The sequence below is a fragment of the Nomia melanderi genome, chromosome 3, assembly GCF_051020985.1.
Source record: "Nomia melanderi isolate GNS246 chromosome 3, iyNomMela1, whole genome shotgun sequence".
Lineage (NCBI taxonomy): Eukaryota > Metazoa > Arthropoda > Insecta > Hymenoptera > Halictidae > Nomia > Nomia melanderi.
The window spans coordinates 18,645,600-18,663,833 of record NC_135001.1 but is presented as its reverse complement, the minus strand read 5'-3'; the positions used below and the strand labels follow the sequence as shown (position 1 = coordinate 18,663,833).

The window sequence follows — 18,234 nt, the reverse complement described above, 5'->3', positions numbered from 1 at the left end:
TTTTGCTAAGAATTAAGTAAGCGTACATATACAGAAAATTAATTCGTTCTTTTGATTATTTCCTTTCTTTCCTTCTGAGTTGCTTCTCGTTACTTACATCATTATTCGACAAACACGCGTCACTGTTCAATGTTCCAAACGTAATATTATTCTCAGGAGCAGGGAAGGAAATTATATTTCACGGATAAGTAAGGGGTGCGGTATGAAAATTTAATAAGCAGGGCATCAACGCGATTAAAATCAGGCATGGTGTCCTCGAGACACGACGTTTTAATACTTTACGCGAACGACAATAAATAAACGATATCCTCAAATAAGGGTGGTATTAAATATTAATTAAACACTCCTATACGAATGAGGAGATAAATTGATATTTATCGTGTAGGTACGTTAAAAGTGGGGCACTTTAATTTTCCTTCTTCTCATTTATTATTAATTCTTAGTAATTAATAATTAAATACTTAAACAAAGTTATTTCATAAGTACATTATATCACTTAAGATTGCTAATGAGTGAAAATATTAAATTAACGGCTATTTAAATGTAGAGTATAATAATTTTAATCTGCGACATAATGTTTATATTTAAAATCATTCTTAATTGAACTTTATATTCGTAAGATTAGAATATTTGTATTTTCATATATAAATAACATTTTACTTGATTCTATGTAAAGAAAAAGAAACATTAGGAAAATGTAAATGATGTTCATTATTGACAAATGGTACTTGATGGTCTTGGAATTATAAGAATCGGAGAAAGTAAGAACCGATACTACAAGGATTCAATAACTATTTACATTTTTTAATCTTACTCGCATTTATATTGCGCTTATTGGATACTTTCGTCGATGAGTATCGTATTGCTGTTCTCTTTCTTCTTAAACGGTCTTATTTCATTGATTCAATGGCTTTCCAAATGAATCACACAAAACGTTACTGCCATTAAGCAATTGGAAAGATCGTGTTTTTCCGAAACAATGCCCCATGGAAAAACTGGCACGGGGGAAAATCAATAGTATTGTTCAAAGGATTCCACCAAGCCCGTGCTATATCTGTGGCATTTATTTTCTCGGCTACCGTTAACTGATAAACGATTCAAGGCAAAGAACTGAATTCAAAGCGGATCCCATGTTTCGTTTTATAATTGTCTCGATTGAGACACACAATGGGAGCATTACACAATGGTAATATAACGTGTACGCGCAAAAAAAAGAAAATTGTTCTTTGTTTCCTGTCAAGATAAAAGGTCATGCAGTTCTCACGTTTGTTGATATTTTCCCTCCTCTTTGTTTGAATATTAAATTAACTGTACATACAGCGAGTGTTACTTCAAATCGCACGGTATACTGTTTACACGCGACCCTCGATTTACGCGAAAATTGTGTAAATAGACTCTGTCGATACAGGTGAGGACGAAATATTGGAAAGAGAAGCTGGTATAAGTTTTAGAGATACATATTTATTTCACATAGCCAAACAGAAGAAGTAATGACAATGTCCTTTCAGAAAACAAAAGAGTATTTTATTCGGCGTTACTAAATTATTCATTTTCAAAATTCATTGTCAGAATTTACTCCTGCGTCATTTGTAATCACCCTGAAAATTTAATAGTTGACTAAAGATTTGTAATGTGCATTTTATCGTTCGATTTGATTGATTCATTTTTCTATATATCAAGAAAAAATTACTAATTAATTCAATTACTAATGAACTGAATATAGGTAACTTGAAACATAATTTCTCCATCGAAAGTGAAGGTGTAGATACAAATTAAGAGTAATTTAAATATCACTATTTATTATATAATAAGCTTTCTACAACCACTTATCGAACAATTATTTACAAAAATCTTTTTCTATTAATTAGTTATTTAATTATTTTCCTTCATTTATTTAACGTGTCTCAATGGAATTTTTCATTTCTTTAATTTCTCTCGAGATATGTTTCTTACAAAATAAACACGTTAATATCTCTTGATTATGTGTGCTTAATATAAGTACTGAAATATGCGGTTTGAGATTTAATCGTAATTTATGTAACTATTACGTGAATAATTAATGGTTAATCAATGGAGGTATACGCGCAACAGTTGTTGTTCATTATTATATCGTATTCATACGATGTATGAAGTAATATCAGTATCAATATTTACGACAAACATGAATTTGTAATGCGGCCCAGTAACCAATATTGATGTTATAAAATATTCTGCATTAACGCATGCATATGTAATACCATGGTACAGTCAATAACAGAAATTATGTATACAGTCCTTCGGAATCTTTCAATAGATTATTCATCTTAATTGTTTCAATATCAGTTTCAATGAACTACCATTCTCTTAACGCCCTGTAAATTCAAAGTATAATTTCAAATGAATATTTATAAACCTGCCCAAAGATTAATTTTACATCCCCAAAGGACCCGTTCCTGACTACACTAGGAATTCAAGCTAACAGGACACTGAAATATATCAAATTAGTCAGTAATATATCGTTTATACGAGAAAATTAGTGTATAATAAAATTACACTACGTAGATTCTGTATTTAAAGAAAATCACCGTCCCAGCCAAAATGACTGATTTCGTTCTCTTCGTTTCGTAATTATTGATATCTTAAAAGCGTTGGATGTTCGAAATGAAAATAGTTTCACTTGAATACTACAGCGAATGTTTGAAAAAACTGAAAATAATCTATTGGTACAAGTTTTATCAATAAAAAAATTTTTAATTTTAGAATTTTTGTACAATTTTTATTGGTACAGTTGTTTTTAATCGTATTGAATGCTCGGTAGTTCTAGTGTCAAAGGACCACAACAAGTAACGCAAGATACCGGTAGCGATCAATAGACCTCAGTGCGAAACGTCCTCAGAAAGGAAGTGGTCATATATTTTAATGTTATTATTTTTCTTATTTAATTCACTCATTTGTTTTACACATTTGATATATACAAAAATTCTGAACGACAATTTGGTAAAAGACTTTTGAACAGATATAAACATCAAATTGGGTCAATGAACTCTTCTGGTCTGTTGAGGATTAATCCGTCAAACAAGAGCGAAATGTTCATGGACGTGGACAACGGAATTTAATTTATTGAGCGGAATCGCAATACGTGGAACCTATCGCGCGTCGATGGAAAATTGGCACCCGCGACCGTACAGAGATACACAGTCCTTCGCCGTGTTTTCTTCGCGGTATTGATTAATTATCATTGAAACTGCATGTGAAAAGAGACATGCCTCTTCCACTCTTTCCAATTAGACCTGCATTCCTTTCACGCGCTTTCTATCTATCAACCCGCCATTTTAAAGGAGAATAGCATCGCATACCTAACATTTGTCAACGATCACATTACTTAACACGTTCCGTGCCACCTGTACCGTGATACACAATGAATTCTTGTAAGGAAACATTTTTTGTCGGATATGTGTCAAAGAAAAGTACACGTCGCGAAGCAGCGAAAACGTAAAGAAATAATATCAAAGTGTGTATAAAAGTTACCAAAAACTTGAATGTAACTTAATATTTCATTTGAAAAATCGGTGCACTCCGTAAGCAAGATATAACCGAAATTTCCGGTGACACGGATGTGTTCAATTCTAAAATTCTAGATAGCGCGAATTCTCTGGTCGGATAAATCGAAGTTTCATTTATTGAATACGGATTACATTCGTTTTGTCGGATATCCGGCGAATTAAAAAATATCTCTCTGTGCGCACGACAAGCTCTGTTAAATCTGGACGTAATAACGTGTTTCGTTGTGGCGACGTTTTAGTTGTAACGTAATATATCCTCAGATGTACGGGGACTTTTGGAAGTAGTGATATAACCGCGAAGAAAAGTATACCGCTGTACGAAGAATTTAATAAGAATTATACAATGACATTCTTTTGTGTAGTAGAGAATTTTGTCAAGCGCGTATACAGGGTGGAAATTATAAAGCGTTACAGTCGAATGTCTCCGAAAATATTGATTATACGCAAAGATGGTGGAACTTATTTTTCGTAGTGGATACTCCAAGGTGATGTGAAGGTCAACTTTCTTTTCTTAAATGGAATGATACGTTTTTTCATCCACCGTCAAATAGTGCGTTTTAAGACGAATTCAATGATCTATGACTCAAGGTCGTTCAAGGTCAAGCTTGCAGGGAAATGGAGAAAAGGTGTGATCTATATTCTATTCGACAGAAATAGGAATATTAGGTCATTACTAATAACTAATGTCGCTCTTTTATACTGATGTAAAAAATGAGTACAATAATTTTTTTAGTCATCGCTGTGTATGTCCTTTCCCCATTTTTCGATCAATTTTTTCATGTCATTTCGGAAATTGCGTTAATAAATATCTTACAATGTAAGATTAGAAATTACATTATTTACTAAATGACTTAACGTATATTGAATAAATATTCAAAGTTGATTATCTCAGAGATGAAGTCTCATGTAAGAAAATTCTATTCTATGTTTTCAACTTATTGCCATTTTTATATATTACCATTTTTCTTCTTATTATCTTAGAATTTTGAAAATTTTATATATGATTTGATATATCTTCTGCATTGTATTGAAGATAAATCAAATCAGGTGTAATATACAGAAACTGTGAAAGAAGCAATGTTGCTATATGTTTTTTACAATATAACAACAAGATAGTTATGTATAGAGAATAACGATCCTGAACGTAAAGCAAAGAGATTCATGGAATGGTTAAAAAATAATCGGATTACCCTTTCTAGCTATCCAGTCCAGTCACCGGAAATAAATTCGATCGAGCATACAAGGGACGAGATTGAATTAAAAATAAGAGGTAAAAAATTCAACACACCGGATGATCTCTACCGGGCTGTAAGCAAAGAATAATCAATGCTACCGAAAACGTAAATAAAATATTTAATTAATTGAAGCTCACGATTACACGAGAGAGACTACTAGTACACTTATTGTTTGAACTAGATTTGTAATTATTTACATATGAAGAGCATTTTAATAATTATATCTATTGCATAGACCAACCTAACCAAGACCTATTTATTTTTAATCATTTAATTATTTAATATTATTATAATAATATTTTTAATAATTTAATTAATTAAATTAATAAATTGATTTTTTGAAATTCCTCTGTATAAACTCCAAGAGTGCATCTATTTAGACTTTAATTGATTTTCAATTCAATTAACACATTGCGACATCAGTTTCTCTAATAATTTCGTAGAGGAACATCTGTTATCTGTTTAATAATTGCAAAAACAAGAAATCAGGGTCTTGCACTATAAACCACTGTACAACATAATTTTTGCGTCAAATTGAATAATATAATCAGTTACGGTCACCATTGTTGAGCGGAATGTAAATATCATGTGCAGTGACCGACATATTTCACCTGAGTTGCAATTGGAGAGTACAAAATTAATTGTGAACATCTGAAACGACGAAAATTGCAACGAAAACCTTTGTTAAAGCGAGAGCATAAACCGTGCCGTCTGCAATTTGCGGAGAAGCATGTTCATATGAATAAGAAATGGCGAAGAATCATATTTACCGGCGCGCGAAAAGTGGTTCAATTTAGACAAATCTAATGACCTCCACTGTTATTATCACGATTTAAGGAAAGAGCAACAACTAAGTCGTCAACCCATGGGAGGCGACGGTATAATAATTTAGGGAGGTATGGGTTATTATGAGAATAGGGAGATAAAATTGATTGAAGGAACATTAAATAGTAAAAAGCATGATGAAATTATTGGAGAACAAATTAATGCATATGCGATACGAATTGCCGGATATAAATACATATTTCAACGTGATAACGCGACCGTACACACTACGAAGAAAGTAAAGCGATACATTGCAAGTACAAAAAGGTTAGTCACCAGACATAAACGTTATAGAAAATTATTGGGGTAATTTGGCAAGGGCCGTATACAAAAATGGGAAGCAATTCGCAACTATTAATGAGTTTTAAAAATGCATTGTGAAGAAGTGGAAGAAATTAAGGTAAAAATCTATTGAAAAACTATGTAAATCTTTGCCTGAAAGAATGATTGCTGTTGTTAAATTCAAAAGGGGGCATACTAAGTATTAAAAATTATTAAATTCGTTTCTTTTATTTTCATAAGTATTGTAATATTTCTATTTGTCTGTGTTTAATGAGTATTGTAATACTTCTATTTTGATGAATCGTAGTATTGTAATATTTCTATTCCTTTTTAATCATAATATTGTAATATTTCTATTTCTTTTTAATCGTAATATTGTAACATTCCTATTTTTTCCATTGCGTTTAACAACACGAAACATACTGCATAAAATTTAATTTATGTTACTTACACATATTTATAAAAGCACTGTGAGAAACATGTATATAAGAAAGATTTTGTATCATCGTTTCAATAAAAAGAATTCAGCAACTTTTACACTGTAGTATCTTTTTGTCCCTGACTATATTTTCTTCCCATCGTTGCGATAAAGAATCAACGTTATGACTCCGTCGATAAGGTGTCAATAAGCCATTAAGTAAACTCTTAATATCTGTTTCCAATCAACCGTGAACCGTACTTGATTACTCGTCGAACGCGATACAATATACGGATCAGTCATTTGCTTCGTCGTGTCTGAAATTGTTCGAAACCATACCGAACGACAAACTGATGCACACAAATGCATCGAGTCCATGCCTCTACCATAGTCGGACCCCATCGCAACGAATGAAAGAGGATAAACCCGCGCCGGATGCACCGAAGTGTTTCTATTTCCGTAACTGGTACCGACCTCGCGATTTTACGAAGACCTGAGTTTAATGCCGAGAAAACTATATACGGATAATAAAAGGATCAACGGAAACTGGGACAACGCCGGTGCCAAAAAGTTTGATGGGATCGGGAAGGAAAGATTCCCGTTTCCGTTGCCTGTAAATCCGAAAACATCCGAGGGGCCGCGAGACAGTCCTGGCTAATGAAGTTCAGGAACTCGTACGACGCCGGACAAAAGTGCAGCGTCGCTCGTAAGTTCCAGTCGCCCGATTCCAAGCCCTGCCGATGGGTTCTCTGGCGAGTGAACGAGGAACGAAGGAAGGAGGCGAGGTCGGGCAATGAAACAGCCGAAGTACACGATAAACGGAAGATATAAAATGAAGATCACGTTTGGGGAGGCAAGGGAAATTGTTTGTAACGCGTGATGCTTGCGGTTGAGGGTCTGCTGGTGTTGATGGTTACGTGTCGTCCTTTTCTCCTACCTATCTCTATTTACTTTTATTTTTACATTGTATACTTATTTAACACCGAATTTTATAAATATTAGTCTGTTAATATCCACGCCGATTTTCATTGGTGAAATTACGGATATGTATCTCAATTATCAATTACCAAACCGATCATCAGTAGAATCTAAATAAACGAACATAGATTTAGGAACAATAGAATAAACTGGACAATATGTGTCCGAACACTTAATGTTAATACTGAAATTTCAATTAGTTTTGAAATGTAATGGCTAACTTTGTGTGGACAATCACAAATTGAAGATTTTTGAAGTAATATGTATTAGGTACGATATTTTCGTTCTATTTTCTGAACCAAACTATATACATGACTATGCTATTTTTGAAATAGTGCAATTTCTATGATCACTACTATATGTATGAATATACGGAGTGTCCCTAAATAAGTGGGAAATATTTTGAGAGTGGCTTTAGTGTATCGAAACAATAAAAAATGTTCAAATAAACTTCTGACAAACTGTATCTACGTACTTAGTATAAACGGAGATAGTTGACCTAGTTCCATCAAACTATTTACAAATAGAGCTCAATATCTTATCTATACTACGTAAATACTATCGGTAACAGGCGAAGTATAATATTACAGTAATAAACATGAAATAAAATGGTAGCAAAGAAGAAAATAAGATTGATTAAAACCTGATACTCCTGTACGTTTACGTAATTAAACATACTGATAACACACCTGTTGCTTATTAAAATTGTGCAATTATTAAGCTTATATTATTTATTATGACATTAAATCGTATAATCAAATTTGGGAGGTGACAAATTCTCCGTTCCTTTTCCATGTATTTTATTTAATCTCGTGAAAGGTTTGAAGACAACTACACACAGCAGTCCAAACTGACTACTACTCGAGATACATCACGTACAACTCTCTGTGCATTCATACAAATGATAACGAATAACGTGCACGTTTGACTCGAAACGAAACAATCGGTCGCTTAACAATTAATACGCGGAAGTACATCGACTCATATTCCAAACGCTGCAACCGTTTACTCGCGACGTCGACGTAGCAATGCGACAATCAATTTTCAACAATGCTTAAACGCGAAATTACACTTAATCTTATTCCTATCCTAATAACTAGAAACACACGAAACAAAATATACAAAAAGAACTTCAGAAATGGAAACGTGTAACATACAGCTAGATTTTCAACCAAAGTAAAGACCGTTTAAAATAATTGTACAACATTTTAATCATACTTCGCTACATTTTTAAAACAATAAAATACAAATCGCAAAGAATTTTCAAATATACATTTAAATGTGCTTTTATATGCATTTCATAAAATATTTCTTTATAGTCATCTCGCTGTTAGAAACCTGTAAGCATGTAACAAACGGAACTAAAACAAAGAAAGATGCTTAGCTTCGATTGCGTTCAACAGTCCAATGAACATTTCACTCGGAGAAATAAGAAAATGGACAGAAGAAACAAGAAAAATACAGATTAATTTCGTAATGGCGGCGGTCATCGCGCAAAAACAGACCGCGTCGCCGTGTAACGTTCGTTTCTTGCCGGACTATACAAAACACCCTCGTCGTTCGTCACGCAATCGGATTATTGTCGAAAACATTTCGAACTCATTCCGCAAATGAAAATGCGACTAATCGATGTAGTTACGACCGCGATGACTTTCAGCTACCGTTCCCACGCGCGGTATACAACATCGACACGAGGAAAGTGCAATTCGTAAAAAACTTATGAAACCGTAGGGACAAATGCCATTTCCATAGTCGAGTATAAAAAGCAGTACAAACACGTATAAATAATGGTATCGTTAAAGCTTTAGAGGAAGCATGTCATCGTTATGTTCACCTTGACACTTTCGATTTGATTACAGCACTACATGGTAATATTAGTCATAGGTTACTTGGAATATAAACATCATTGAGAATGATTTACCTTACAGTACGTTCAGGTTCAATAAAACAACCGTATATTAGCGGAAACAAAATAAATCTTGAATTTTCTAGTGTCGCGTAGCAATGATCAATTGCTATGTTAATCGTAGTTCCTACAAAGTATGCACAAAACGGAAGAAAATATAAACATTATAGAAAAGGTAACACTCATTTTACGTTTTTAACCTTTGGTTACAGTCTCGGTGACCCCTATATTTCCGCACGTTCAACGGGACAATGATAAATGATTGACTTCTAACTCGAGACTGGTATTTCGTAAAATCTAATAATGATACGCCACGTACACGCGTAATATGTTCTGCCTTAAATTATTATGTACCTTAAACGCTATAATCGGAACAAACTATGCAAGTCCATCGAACAAGTTCACTTTCTTCAACGTGTAATTTCAATTGTGTAGATGTCTCTATCTCTCGAATAAGTGTAAGTTTCCAGCAATCTCAAAAACCATCGATACTGCAAAAAGATTCGCCATTCGTTTTGCAAATCAAAATAAGCGTTCGTTTCTTCGTATACTTACGAAATTCACAACTCGTAAAATAGACAGACTTCGATTTAAAACAAGTTTCAGTGACTATGTAAGAGGATTCTGATTATTGCAACTGAGAAACGAAGAGTACTCGAAGCTTTTATTCATAAAATATATATACCTACTATTTACTAAACACAGTCAACGCGTAGAATTCAAAGACATTCAACACGCGCATATTCAGACTCTCGAAAGGAACAATTCTTTTACGTCTAACTTTCAATATTAATTTATGCAGGACCATAGCGCTTCTTTAAACTCGTCGCTCGATGTAACCAGTGTCCCTTCTCCTTATTTAATATCACACACATAGTTGACAACTTCTTAATGGAAGATATCAATTTTCTTATCCGCGTACCGACTTCAATATTAACCCTTAACCGATCAAGTGGAGTGACTTTGAGAATATAAAACTTTTTAAACAAATAATAGCTATATTTATTATAAATATAATCTTAGTGACATACTTCTTTCGTATACTTACTATATATATATTAGTTTTAATGTTGTGTTTTGATGGAAATATTGAAATATTGTCCAAAGAAAAAACTTAGGATACATGGAAAACCACGTAACCTGTTAAGGGTTAAACCAGTTGAATATGTGTATTTAAATCAACTTGATATGCATGCGTAATTATTAAAGTAATGTATCCCTACTACACTGCGCTTCATAATTACTAAGCCAACTTTAATTTTCTATCAGATTTTGGCGTATGATTTTGTAAATTTTAACGTTCACTGGTTCATTTTCAATGACAACTATTTTACCGTTTTTCTCAATAGGAGGCATTCAATATTTTAATATTTAAAGTATTTAGAAATTTTAGTATTCTTTTAATAACAGTGCTAAAGTAAAATTAACGAATACGTTCAGGGACCTAAAACAGCTAAAGTATTTACACAGATTACATTCTACTTTTTCGTCGTCTTACAACTATGCAACGCAGTGAAATAGTCAACACTATATAATTCAGCGCCATTACTTTAACATTCATGGGGTAGCATGTGATCTTCAGGAAACAGACAATACATTACCGGGAATAATTATTTCTGTCTTGTAACGAAACGAATAAACAATAAAGAAACTTTTGGCAATTTTGTTAATAGGAAAGGTTATCAGATTATTGTACATTGATCTATAGTATTGACCATATAAATGGAGCAAGTTTTAAAAAAGCTTTCATGCCTCATCTTTCAAAAAATTGTAATATATTGAATTCGTTCTCCGTTAAACTTTTATTTCTCCAATTAACTTTCCCCAAAAATTCAATTATTCGTCGTATTCGTTCCAAAATGATCGTAACGTCATCACCTTATGAAACATTGATTAACTCCGTTGTATAGATAATTTAAAAATCCCGTAGATTTTCACGTACAGCAAACAAATACTTTCTTACAAAAGAACTCATCATCTCGTAACAATCTTATTTGCGCTAAAAGTGAAAATAGAAGAAGGCAGTACATTTGATTAGACAAATCGAATCGATAAAGACGACAGAATCGTCATTTTCATCCTATCGCAGTTTGTAATCGTTATAAATAATTAAGCAGGAAGAACGTTTACCTCAAAATTTGCATATATCTCCTTTTGATCTGGCACTTGTAATAAATTTAAAGTAACATCTGTACACATACTTGCGTATGTGTTAAGAAACGCTTGTACTGACAATAATGGCGCCAACAGAGCAACCAGATATCTGAAGATAGAGACACCTCGTACCGCGCAGAGTATCGTACTTTCATTAAAGCAATTTGTGTTCGTCTAACACCACCTACATTATCAAACTCCATCGTTGACACGTAAAAACCCGGACTAATTGATTAATCATTGGAAGAACAGAAATACTCGAAAGCCTTCTAAAAATGTGTACTCGTAATTTCACTGATAATGATTTGTCACGTTCTCTTAAATTTACGTTTCCTGGTCGGGGAAAGTATAATTCCTTCGTAAAGAATAAAATGTAGGTTTTTACAAATTTTCTATTCGTTAGATAAAATTCTATCAAACAACCAACAGTGCGTCGTTAACTTTCTATTACTTAAATCGTCAAATGGATGTATACTCAAAGAAATTCGTGCGATTTTCATTGAACGATTACATAGGCACTTCATATGCAAATGTTTTAGTACTTTTATTCGTCGGAGGACTATAAAAGCTTGTGACGCATTTGTTGAGATAAGAATATGAACTTTCTAGAAAATTGTTTCTCCAAAAGTACCGTGAAAACACATGTGTTTGACGAAAAAGGTACTATAAAAAATTCTGTGTAATTTCTTTTTTCACTCACCGATAATCGTTTATATAAATGTTCTCGTCAAGGAAGGTGTATTTTTATAAAACCGGAATAAACAAAAAATATATCGCGCAAAAAAAAGTTATTAGAAGTAATGTCAGTTTTACTTAAGCAGTGAACGTATAATAAGCAACGTTGCAAAAATCGCACGAATTTATGTGATTATTCAATATTGATCTATTTAAAATTAATTTATAAAAAGAAATACTTTGATTAAATATGGATAGTCAAAAATGTTCGTTTGTTGAATCGAGCAAGTAACTTCCAATACTCGTTTGCTTCTTCTTATAAATACATTATTAAATATCTTTAATTATTTCATTGCTCAGAATTTCGATTTAAGCAGGCTGCTACAAGCAATGTGACAACCAACGAATAATAATGTTATTCTAACTTGAATTTCACTTTCTTTTTCCTAATGTTCTTACATACCATTGATAATAATTCCGTTGCTTAATCGAATATAGTAATGAATTTAGAACAGTTTTGTTTCGCTAAATTCCAATCTTTAATAAAACTGCAGAATTTCTTCCGAATTAGTTGAATACATCAATACTCGCAAAAACCCGATAAAACGTGGAGGAATTTCAAATAAGTGTTATACTCTTTGAATATCCTTTTTAAATTTCTCGTTTTCAATAACCATTTTTAACTATCCCATTTTAATTGCCCCATCAAAATTCTATTAACGGAACCCATGTTATCGTTTTACGCGAATACTCAACAGTCAACGAATATCGGGGATGGAAGCAGTTCGGGAACACGATAGGACGTGTGTATCGTGAACGGTATTGTGTTCATTCGCGGCAGTTTAAGGAGGCAACATTTGGTTTCTACGCGATAAGATTAATCATCCACCGCGAATCCTCGCTACAACGGTATCAAGTACTACGCGTTCGTTTCTTGTTGCTCGGTACATTCCGTTGGTTTCAGCTCGAGCCACCAGTCATAGGGGTAGTGGTACTTCTGTAGTTCGATACCTTCCCTGGGTACAGGCATCAATCGACCACCGAACTGTTTCGCCGGTAAAGGAGGAATTACAAGCTGTGGTGGGAAACATTGCAGACTGGGAGAGAACTCGCAATCCGGAGGCAGCACTCTTCTCGTCCAACCGACTCTTCTCACCATTTGCGTCTGCAAAGAGAAGGGAATTTCGAATAAAATCTGTCCGATAACTTGGAATAAAAGTGGCAAGGATTTAAACCTGCAAACTTTCAAGGAAATTGTCGAAAATTGAGAGGAAATTTAACCCTTCGCACTCGAGAGGTGACTCTCACGTGATTCGTACAGTGAAACTATAAAATTTGATATTTAACATTATACTTCATAATGCATCAATTTGATAAATAATGAAATAAAATAACTTTGTTCCTCAATGTACGTGTGATTTCTCATTGAGTTAGTTTCACGAAATATCGTCTTTATCTCCTCAGAAAATGTTAAAATATTTCTAGAGAGAAACCTCCGAGTGCAAAGGGTTAATATACAGAATGTCTGTGCTATTTGTAGTGTACAATACTTATCGTTAACAAGACACATTTCAGAATGTCACACAGCAATAAAGGCATTCGGTATTAATAAAAGAAAGTTCACCAGTTTAGTACTGACAGCAATGCCAACGAGCGACTTCCCGTTGTCCTAGTTATGCTACGTGTAAAATATACATCGTAAATCGCACAAAATATTCACAACGCGACACTGAATTTATAACTTGTAACGGATGGTACTGCAGCGTTAAATTTCACAGAGACAAGTTGTTTGCATAGAGCATTAAGAAATATTACGACTTCAAGGGTCCTACTGTTTATGAAATAGTGCGGGTACATTTTTCAAACATCCTGTATATATAAAATGATAATACTTCCTTCAAAACAGAAGAATAATGTTCGTTAATAATCATTAATAAATTCTCGAAAATAAATAACTCGTACCAAATTTTCTGAGAGTACTTTTGAAAAATTTTAAATTTAATACGAAAATTTTATTTTTGTTTTATAAGCACCTGGAACCACGAATAAAGAAGATAACATTAAAACATTGCAATTTTCGAAGCGAAAAATATAAGCGATTTTTGGCGATACTTTTGGTAATATTATTATCAAAGTTATTTGAGGGTCATAGATATTTTATATAACATTACGAGTTTAACGGTATAATATATTAAATCTATCAAAATGACTTTATATACTATATACTTTATCACAAAATAATGTTCAGAATATAATATATTAAAGTAATTCGTACATGAACAAAATCAATACAGAACAAGTTAGAAATTCTTTTTCTTAATATATTTCTTAATATATTCTTTTATTAAGTATATTTCTGAAAGATCGATGAAACAGTCGCTATAACGATATCATTGTGTACACAAAGAAAACGACACTTTAGTACATGAGTTCATGTTTAATACTGACACAAGTAAACAAAAATGGAAAGCATTTAAATATTTAAATAATGCTAAGAGGTTGAAAACATGATCACCAAACAACAAAATCGTAATTCTCGCGGATTTTACAGTAAGAAACTAAATATCAAACCTGGACATACGATTTTAGTAGTGCATTTGTAAATATTAACACGTTGACTGCCGTGGGGTCACCGGTGACCCCCAACCGAATTGAATTACTATAGTTCACTCAATTAAACGACGATTTGGAAACATTTCTATATTACAAATAATGCTACTTAATTTTGTGACATTTAGCCAGAACGTGCAATAATAACAACGCAACTCAATCAAATGATTTAACCCTTTGCACTCGGAAGTATCTCGTCAGAAATATTTAACATTTTCTAACTAGACACAGACGATATTTTTTGAAATTAACTCAAAGAAAAATTACAGGTGAATTGAGAAACAAAGCTATATCTCAATATTCTACACACCGATGCATTATATACAGTTCAACATTGAATATCAAATTTTATAGTTTTACGTGAAATCAAGTGGTGACTGAGAGTCAGCTCTCGAGTGCAAAGGGTTAATATTATATTTTTTCATTTTGCGTATTTTGCTCTATGAAATCGTGCGGCATTCAACGCGTTAAGAAACAAGGCCAGAACAAAAATTTGTTTACAGATACTTTACAAATATCACAAACGGACTCACCACCGCGTCTTCCTCGAAGACTACTACCTCCACTTTGGGAGCATCTTCGCCAACGTTATCCTCTTCGTTCTCCTGTATGCGGTACACACCCGCGGCGTGTAGATATGTGGCACTCAGTCCAACTTCACGGAATGCTTTCGTGATCAGGACATCGTCACGTAACGTGTCCACCAGACAGAGTTCGACCTTACGTGCCCAAGGTAGGGCGCGACCGATCCGAACTTGACCCCAGAGTCCGCCGAGGCACAGAAAGTGCACGATGTCTAATTTTGCTAGCGCTAGATGAGCCCTAGGCAAATGAGACATCACAGTTGGAGGTGGCTAATGAAACTCGACTTCGATTAAACTTTCTGCGGAAGAGAAATCCAAGTCGCCAACCACTAAACGATCTTTTGGTTTCTGTTACTGATCAATTAACAGAAATCGATTGGGTTGATTAGTTAACCAGTCAACTGTGGAATTTAGTTGGAAGAACCTCTCGTTCTACGCGCAATAAAATCAAAAAATGGAGCGTGCACTCGTCGAACGCAGGACGAATGCAGAGTATATTTTAACCCTTTGCGGACGAAGATTCTTTGAAATGTACAAAACCGACAGATGAAGCTAAATTATATATTAATTGCTTAAATAATAGCAAAATCAGAAACTACATGCTAATCTCTTGCTGTCCGAGTAATTAGATCATTTGCCTGCGACTTAGTCTTCCGAATATGAATTTTTCATCTCGCCGAAATGTCGACATTCGTCCGCAAAGGGTTAATGAAAGATCAAATCGAAACAAAGAATTACATGTTTACGTGAAAAGATAAAGATTTAGTATCACGTTAAGCTTTGCGATGACGTGTATACTCGTGGAACACAGTTAACTGGTTAAAGGGAAAGTAAAAGAAGCATTCTGCCCTGGATCTACTAAATTTATCAGTATAACTACCCAACAAATGTTATCTTAGACGACCTAAACGAAGATAATGGCAAAGTAAGCTACTGTGAGAATATAGGACAGTATCTTTGTTCTCATTTACTGGCTGTTGTGAACAAGACGACAGAATATCTCCTTCGTTCATCGTAGATTTTCTTTCCTCGAAAACTACTCTGTAAGAGTTACTAAAACGCGACGTTATCGGGTAGAAGCATAAAAGGCATTATCAAAGAAACCATCTGTTGTCGAACAAGTACAATGACACTAGAAACTCTTTAGTAGTCAGCAGTTCTGATGCAGAACTCCAAGCACGCTGCAATGTATAGTGCTTTGTAATATTTATTGTTTACAATTAAAACAACTACAGACGTTATAAATACAAAATTTAAAAAATTAAGTACTTGTGCAAACTGAAATATTACGATTGAGAAAACCTTTGAAATACTTTGTATATATTTTTTATGAATAGGAAAATAAACAGAATTGGCTATTACACTAAAATTTATTACGAAATAATAAATGATTTCTCACAACAGTTGCAAAAACTAAACAAAAAGAAGTAACGTCTACGAAAATTACTTATAATTTAAAATCTCTCAGAATGACAATCCCTCCAATTAATAAATTTCTAATAAAAAGGAACCTATGTGTAGAAACTGCCAATTAATAACAACTCAGAATTGGCTATTACAACGAAAATTTATTACGAAATAATAAATGATTTCTCACCATAGTTGGATCTACCTAACAAAAACATAAAATAGGAACGATCAATTACATGCAACATTCAATCTACTATCCAGCTTCGAGAGATATCATAGAACTCCTCGATCCGGACAATAGTTATCAGTTACCAGGAGTTCAGCAAGAACTTATCAACATCCAATATAGAACCGTATAGACCTGTAAGCAAGATCATGCAGTTTCTCAGTGAATTCTTCAGGCACACTGCACGGTTGTTTGGGCGGCTCTTGCCGACTGAGGTTGTACCAGAACAGCACTACCATCAGGACGAACGCCACCAACGCTCGTAGCGGTGTGATGCGTAACCGTCTGCGTGGCCAGAAGCTCATGCTGGTAACCTTAAACATAAAGAGCCATTGTCGTCAAATCGAAGGGATTCCGTTTCGAATCTCCTCGAATCGAAGGGCCGAATCGCATCGATAGATCAAAATCGTCGGAACGCACAGTTCATCCACGAACGATCGCCGAAACAGCTCTCGAACGAACGAAGTCACTGGTATTCTCACGCACAGGGTCCGACGTCATTGTGACGGACCGTCATTGCGTAATTGCGAGGAACGCCGCGAGCGATAGCACCGCGACGCCGCGCGGCCGGGCAACGACGCGTGAACCAACGATCCGCGACGGACATACGAGCCACGTGTCCACCGGGTCCAACCGAATTCACCCTCTCCGGTGACACACCGCGTTTTTTCCTCACCCTTGTCGTGCACGCTATCACCGAGCAATAACCGACGCACTGTTCGTACCCTGTCGCCTTCCCCCCCGCAGCGTCGCGATCGGTTGCCACTTAAAGCTGGCAACGTCGCAGCCAGATCGATCCCTTCGCTTCGGCAGATTCCTGTCTCATCGACGCCGATGCTCTTTGATTGGTGGCGCCGATTTTGGACTAAACGGACACCCGGTAGTCTCGCTACGTCGCCGCCATTCAGCCGGCACTTCTACGGCAGGAATTTCGATCTATTATCCGCGCGACACGGGGAAAGTAGAATACGAAAATAAATGCACCGACGGGCGACGCCTCGGCCAGCTTTCTTTCACGGAACGAGAGGAGTTTATCATTTTGATGGGTTGCTCGCCGAGGAATCTAAGTTAACCGACGCGGGAAAGGGAAACGCGGCCTGGGGACTTTCGCGGCATCGCCGTTCGCACATGACTACCAGAAATAGTTTTTCGCCCTTTGGAATCTTAACGGATCGACGCCGCGGAGATTTCCGTGTTCGTTTTTTTTTCCTCCATCTCGTTTTGTCGGTCTCCTTTTCGTTAGTTGTTGAACCAACTAATTCATTGTTACGGGACCGTGTCCGTGAGTCCTTTGAAAACTGCTGATGATCCTTTTATGGGGGTGCTTTTGGTCTTCATTGGGTACAGAAAGTCGTTGAAGATTCATGTATTCTGTGTCATATATTTATA

The 18,234-nt window shown here is 34.8% G+C and overlaps 1 protein-coding gene across 2 annotated transcripts; it reads right to left on the bottom strand.

The window, feature by feature from the left end:
- Positions 1-7,544: 7,544 nt before the first annotated feature.
- On the bottom strand, positions 7,545-17,626 carry LOC116429296 (uncharacterized). 2 transcript variants are annotated; one of them, XM_031982079.2, is made up of 4 exons: positions 17,522-17,626; positions 16,981-17,159; positions 15,159-15,447; positions 7,545-13,180 (listed from the first exon to the last, which is right to left on the bottom strand). In XM_031982079.2, exons 2-4 carry the CDS (start codon positions 17,148-17,150, stop codon positions 12,935-12,937), a joined length of 705 nt encoding a protein of 234 aa, XP_031837939.1. In that variant the 5' UTR covers positions 17,151-17,159; positions 17,522-17,626; the 3' UTR covers positions 7,545-12,934. The 2 variants fall into 2 exon arrangements, with proteins under 2 accessions (XP_031837939.1, XP_031837938.1); XM_031982078.2 differs by having other exon boundaries at positions 7,546-13,180; positions 17,266-17,598.
- Positions 17,627-18,234: the final 608 nt, after the last annotated feature.

Coding starts and splice junctions, on each gene's coding strand:
- LOC116429296 (XM_031982079.2), bottom strand. CDS start 17,150: ATGAGCTTCTGGCCACGCAGACGGTTACGCATCACACCGCTACGAGCG. Junction 15,448..16,980: donor CTGCATGATCTTGCTTACAG/GTCTATACGGTT, acceptor TCATTTGCCTAG/GGCTCATCTAGCGCTAGCAA. Junction 13,181..15,158: donor TCTTCGAGGAAGACGCGGTG/GTGAGTCCGTTT, acceptor TTCTCTTTGCAG/ACGCAAATGGTGAGAAGAGT.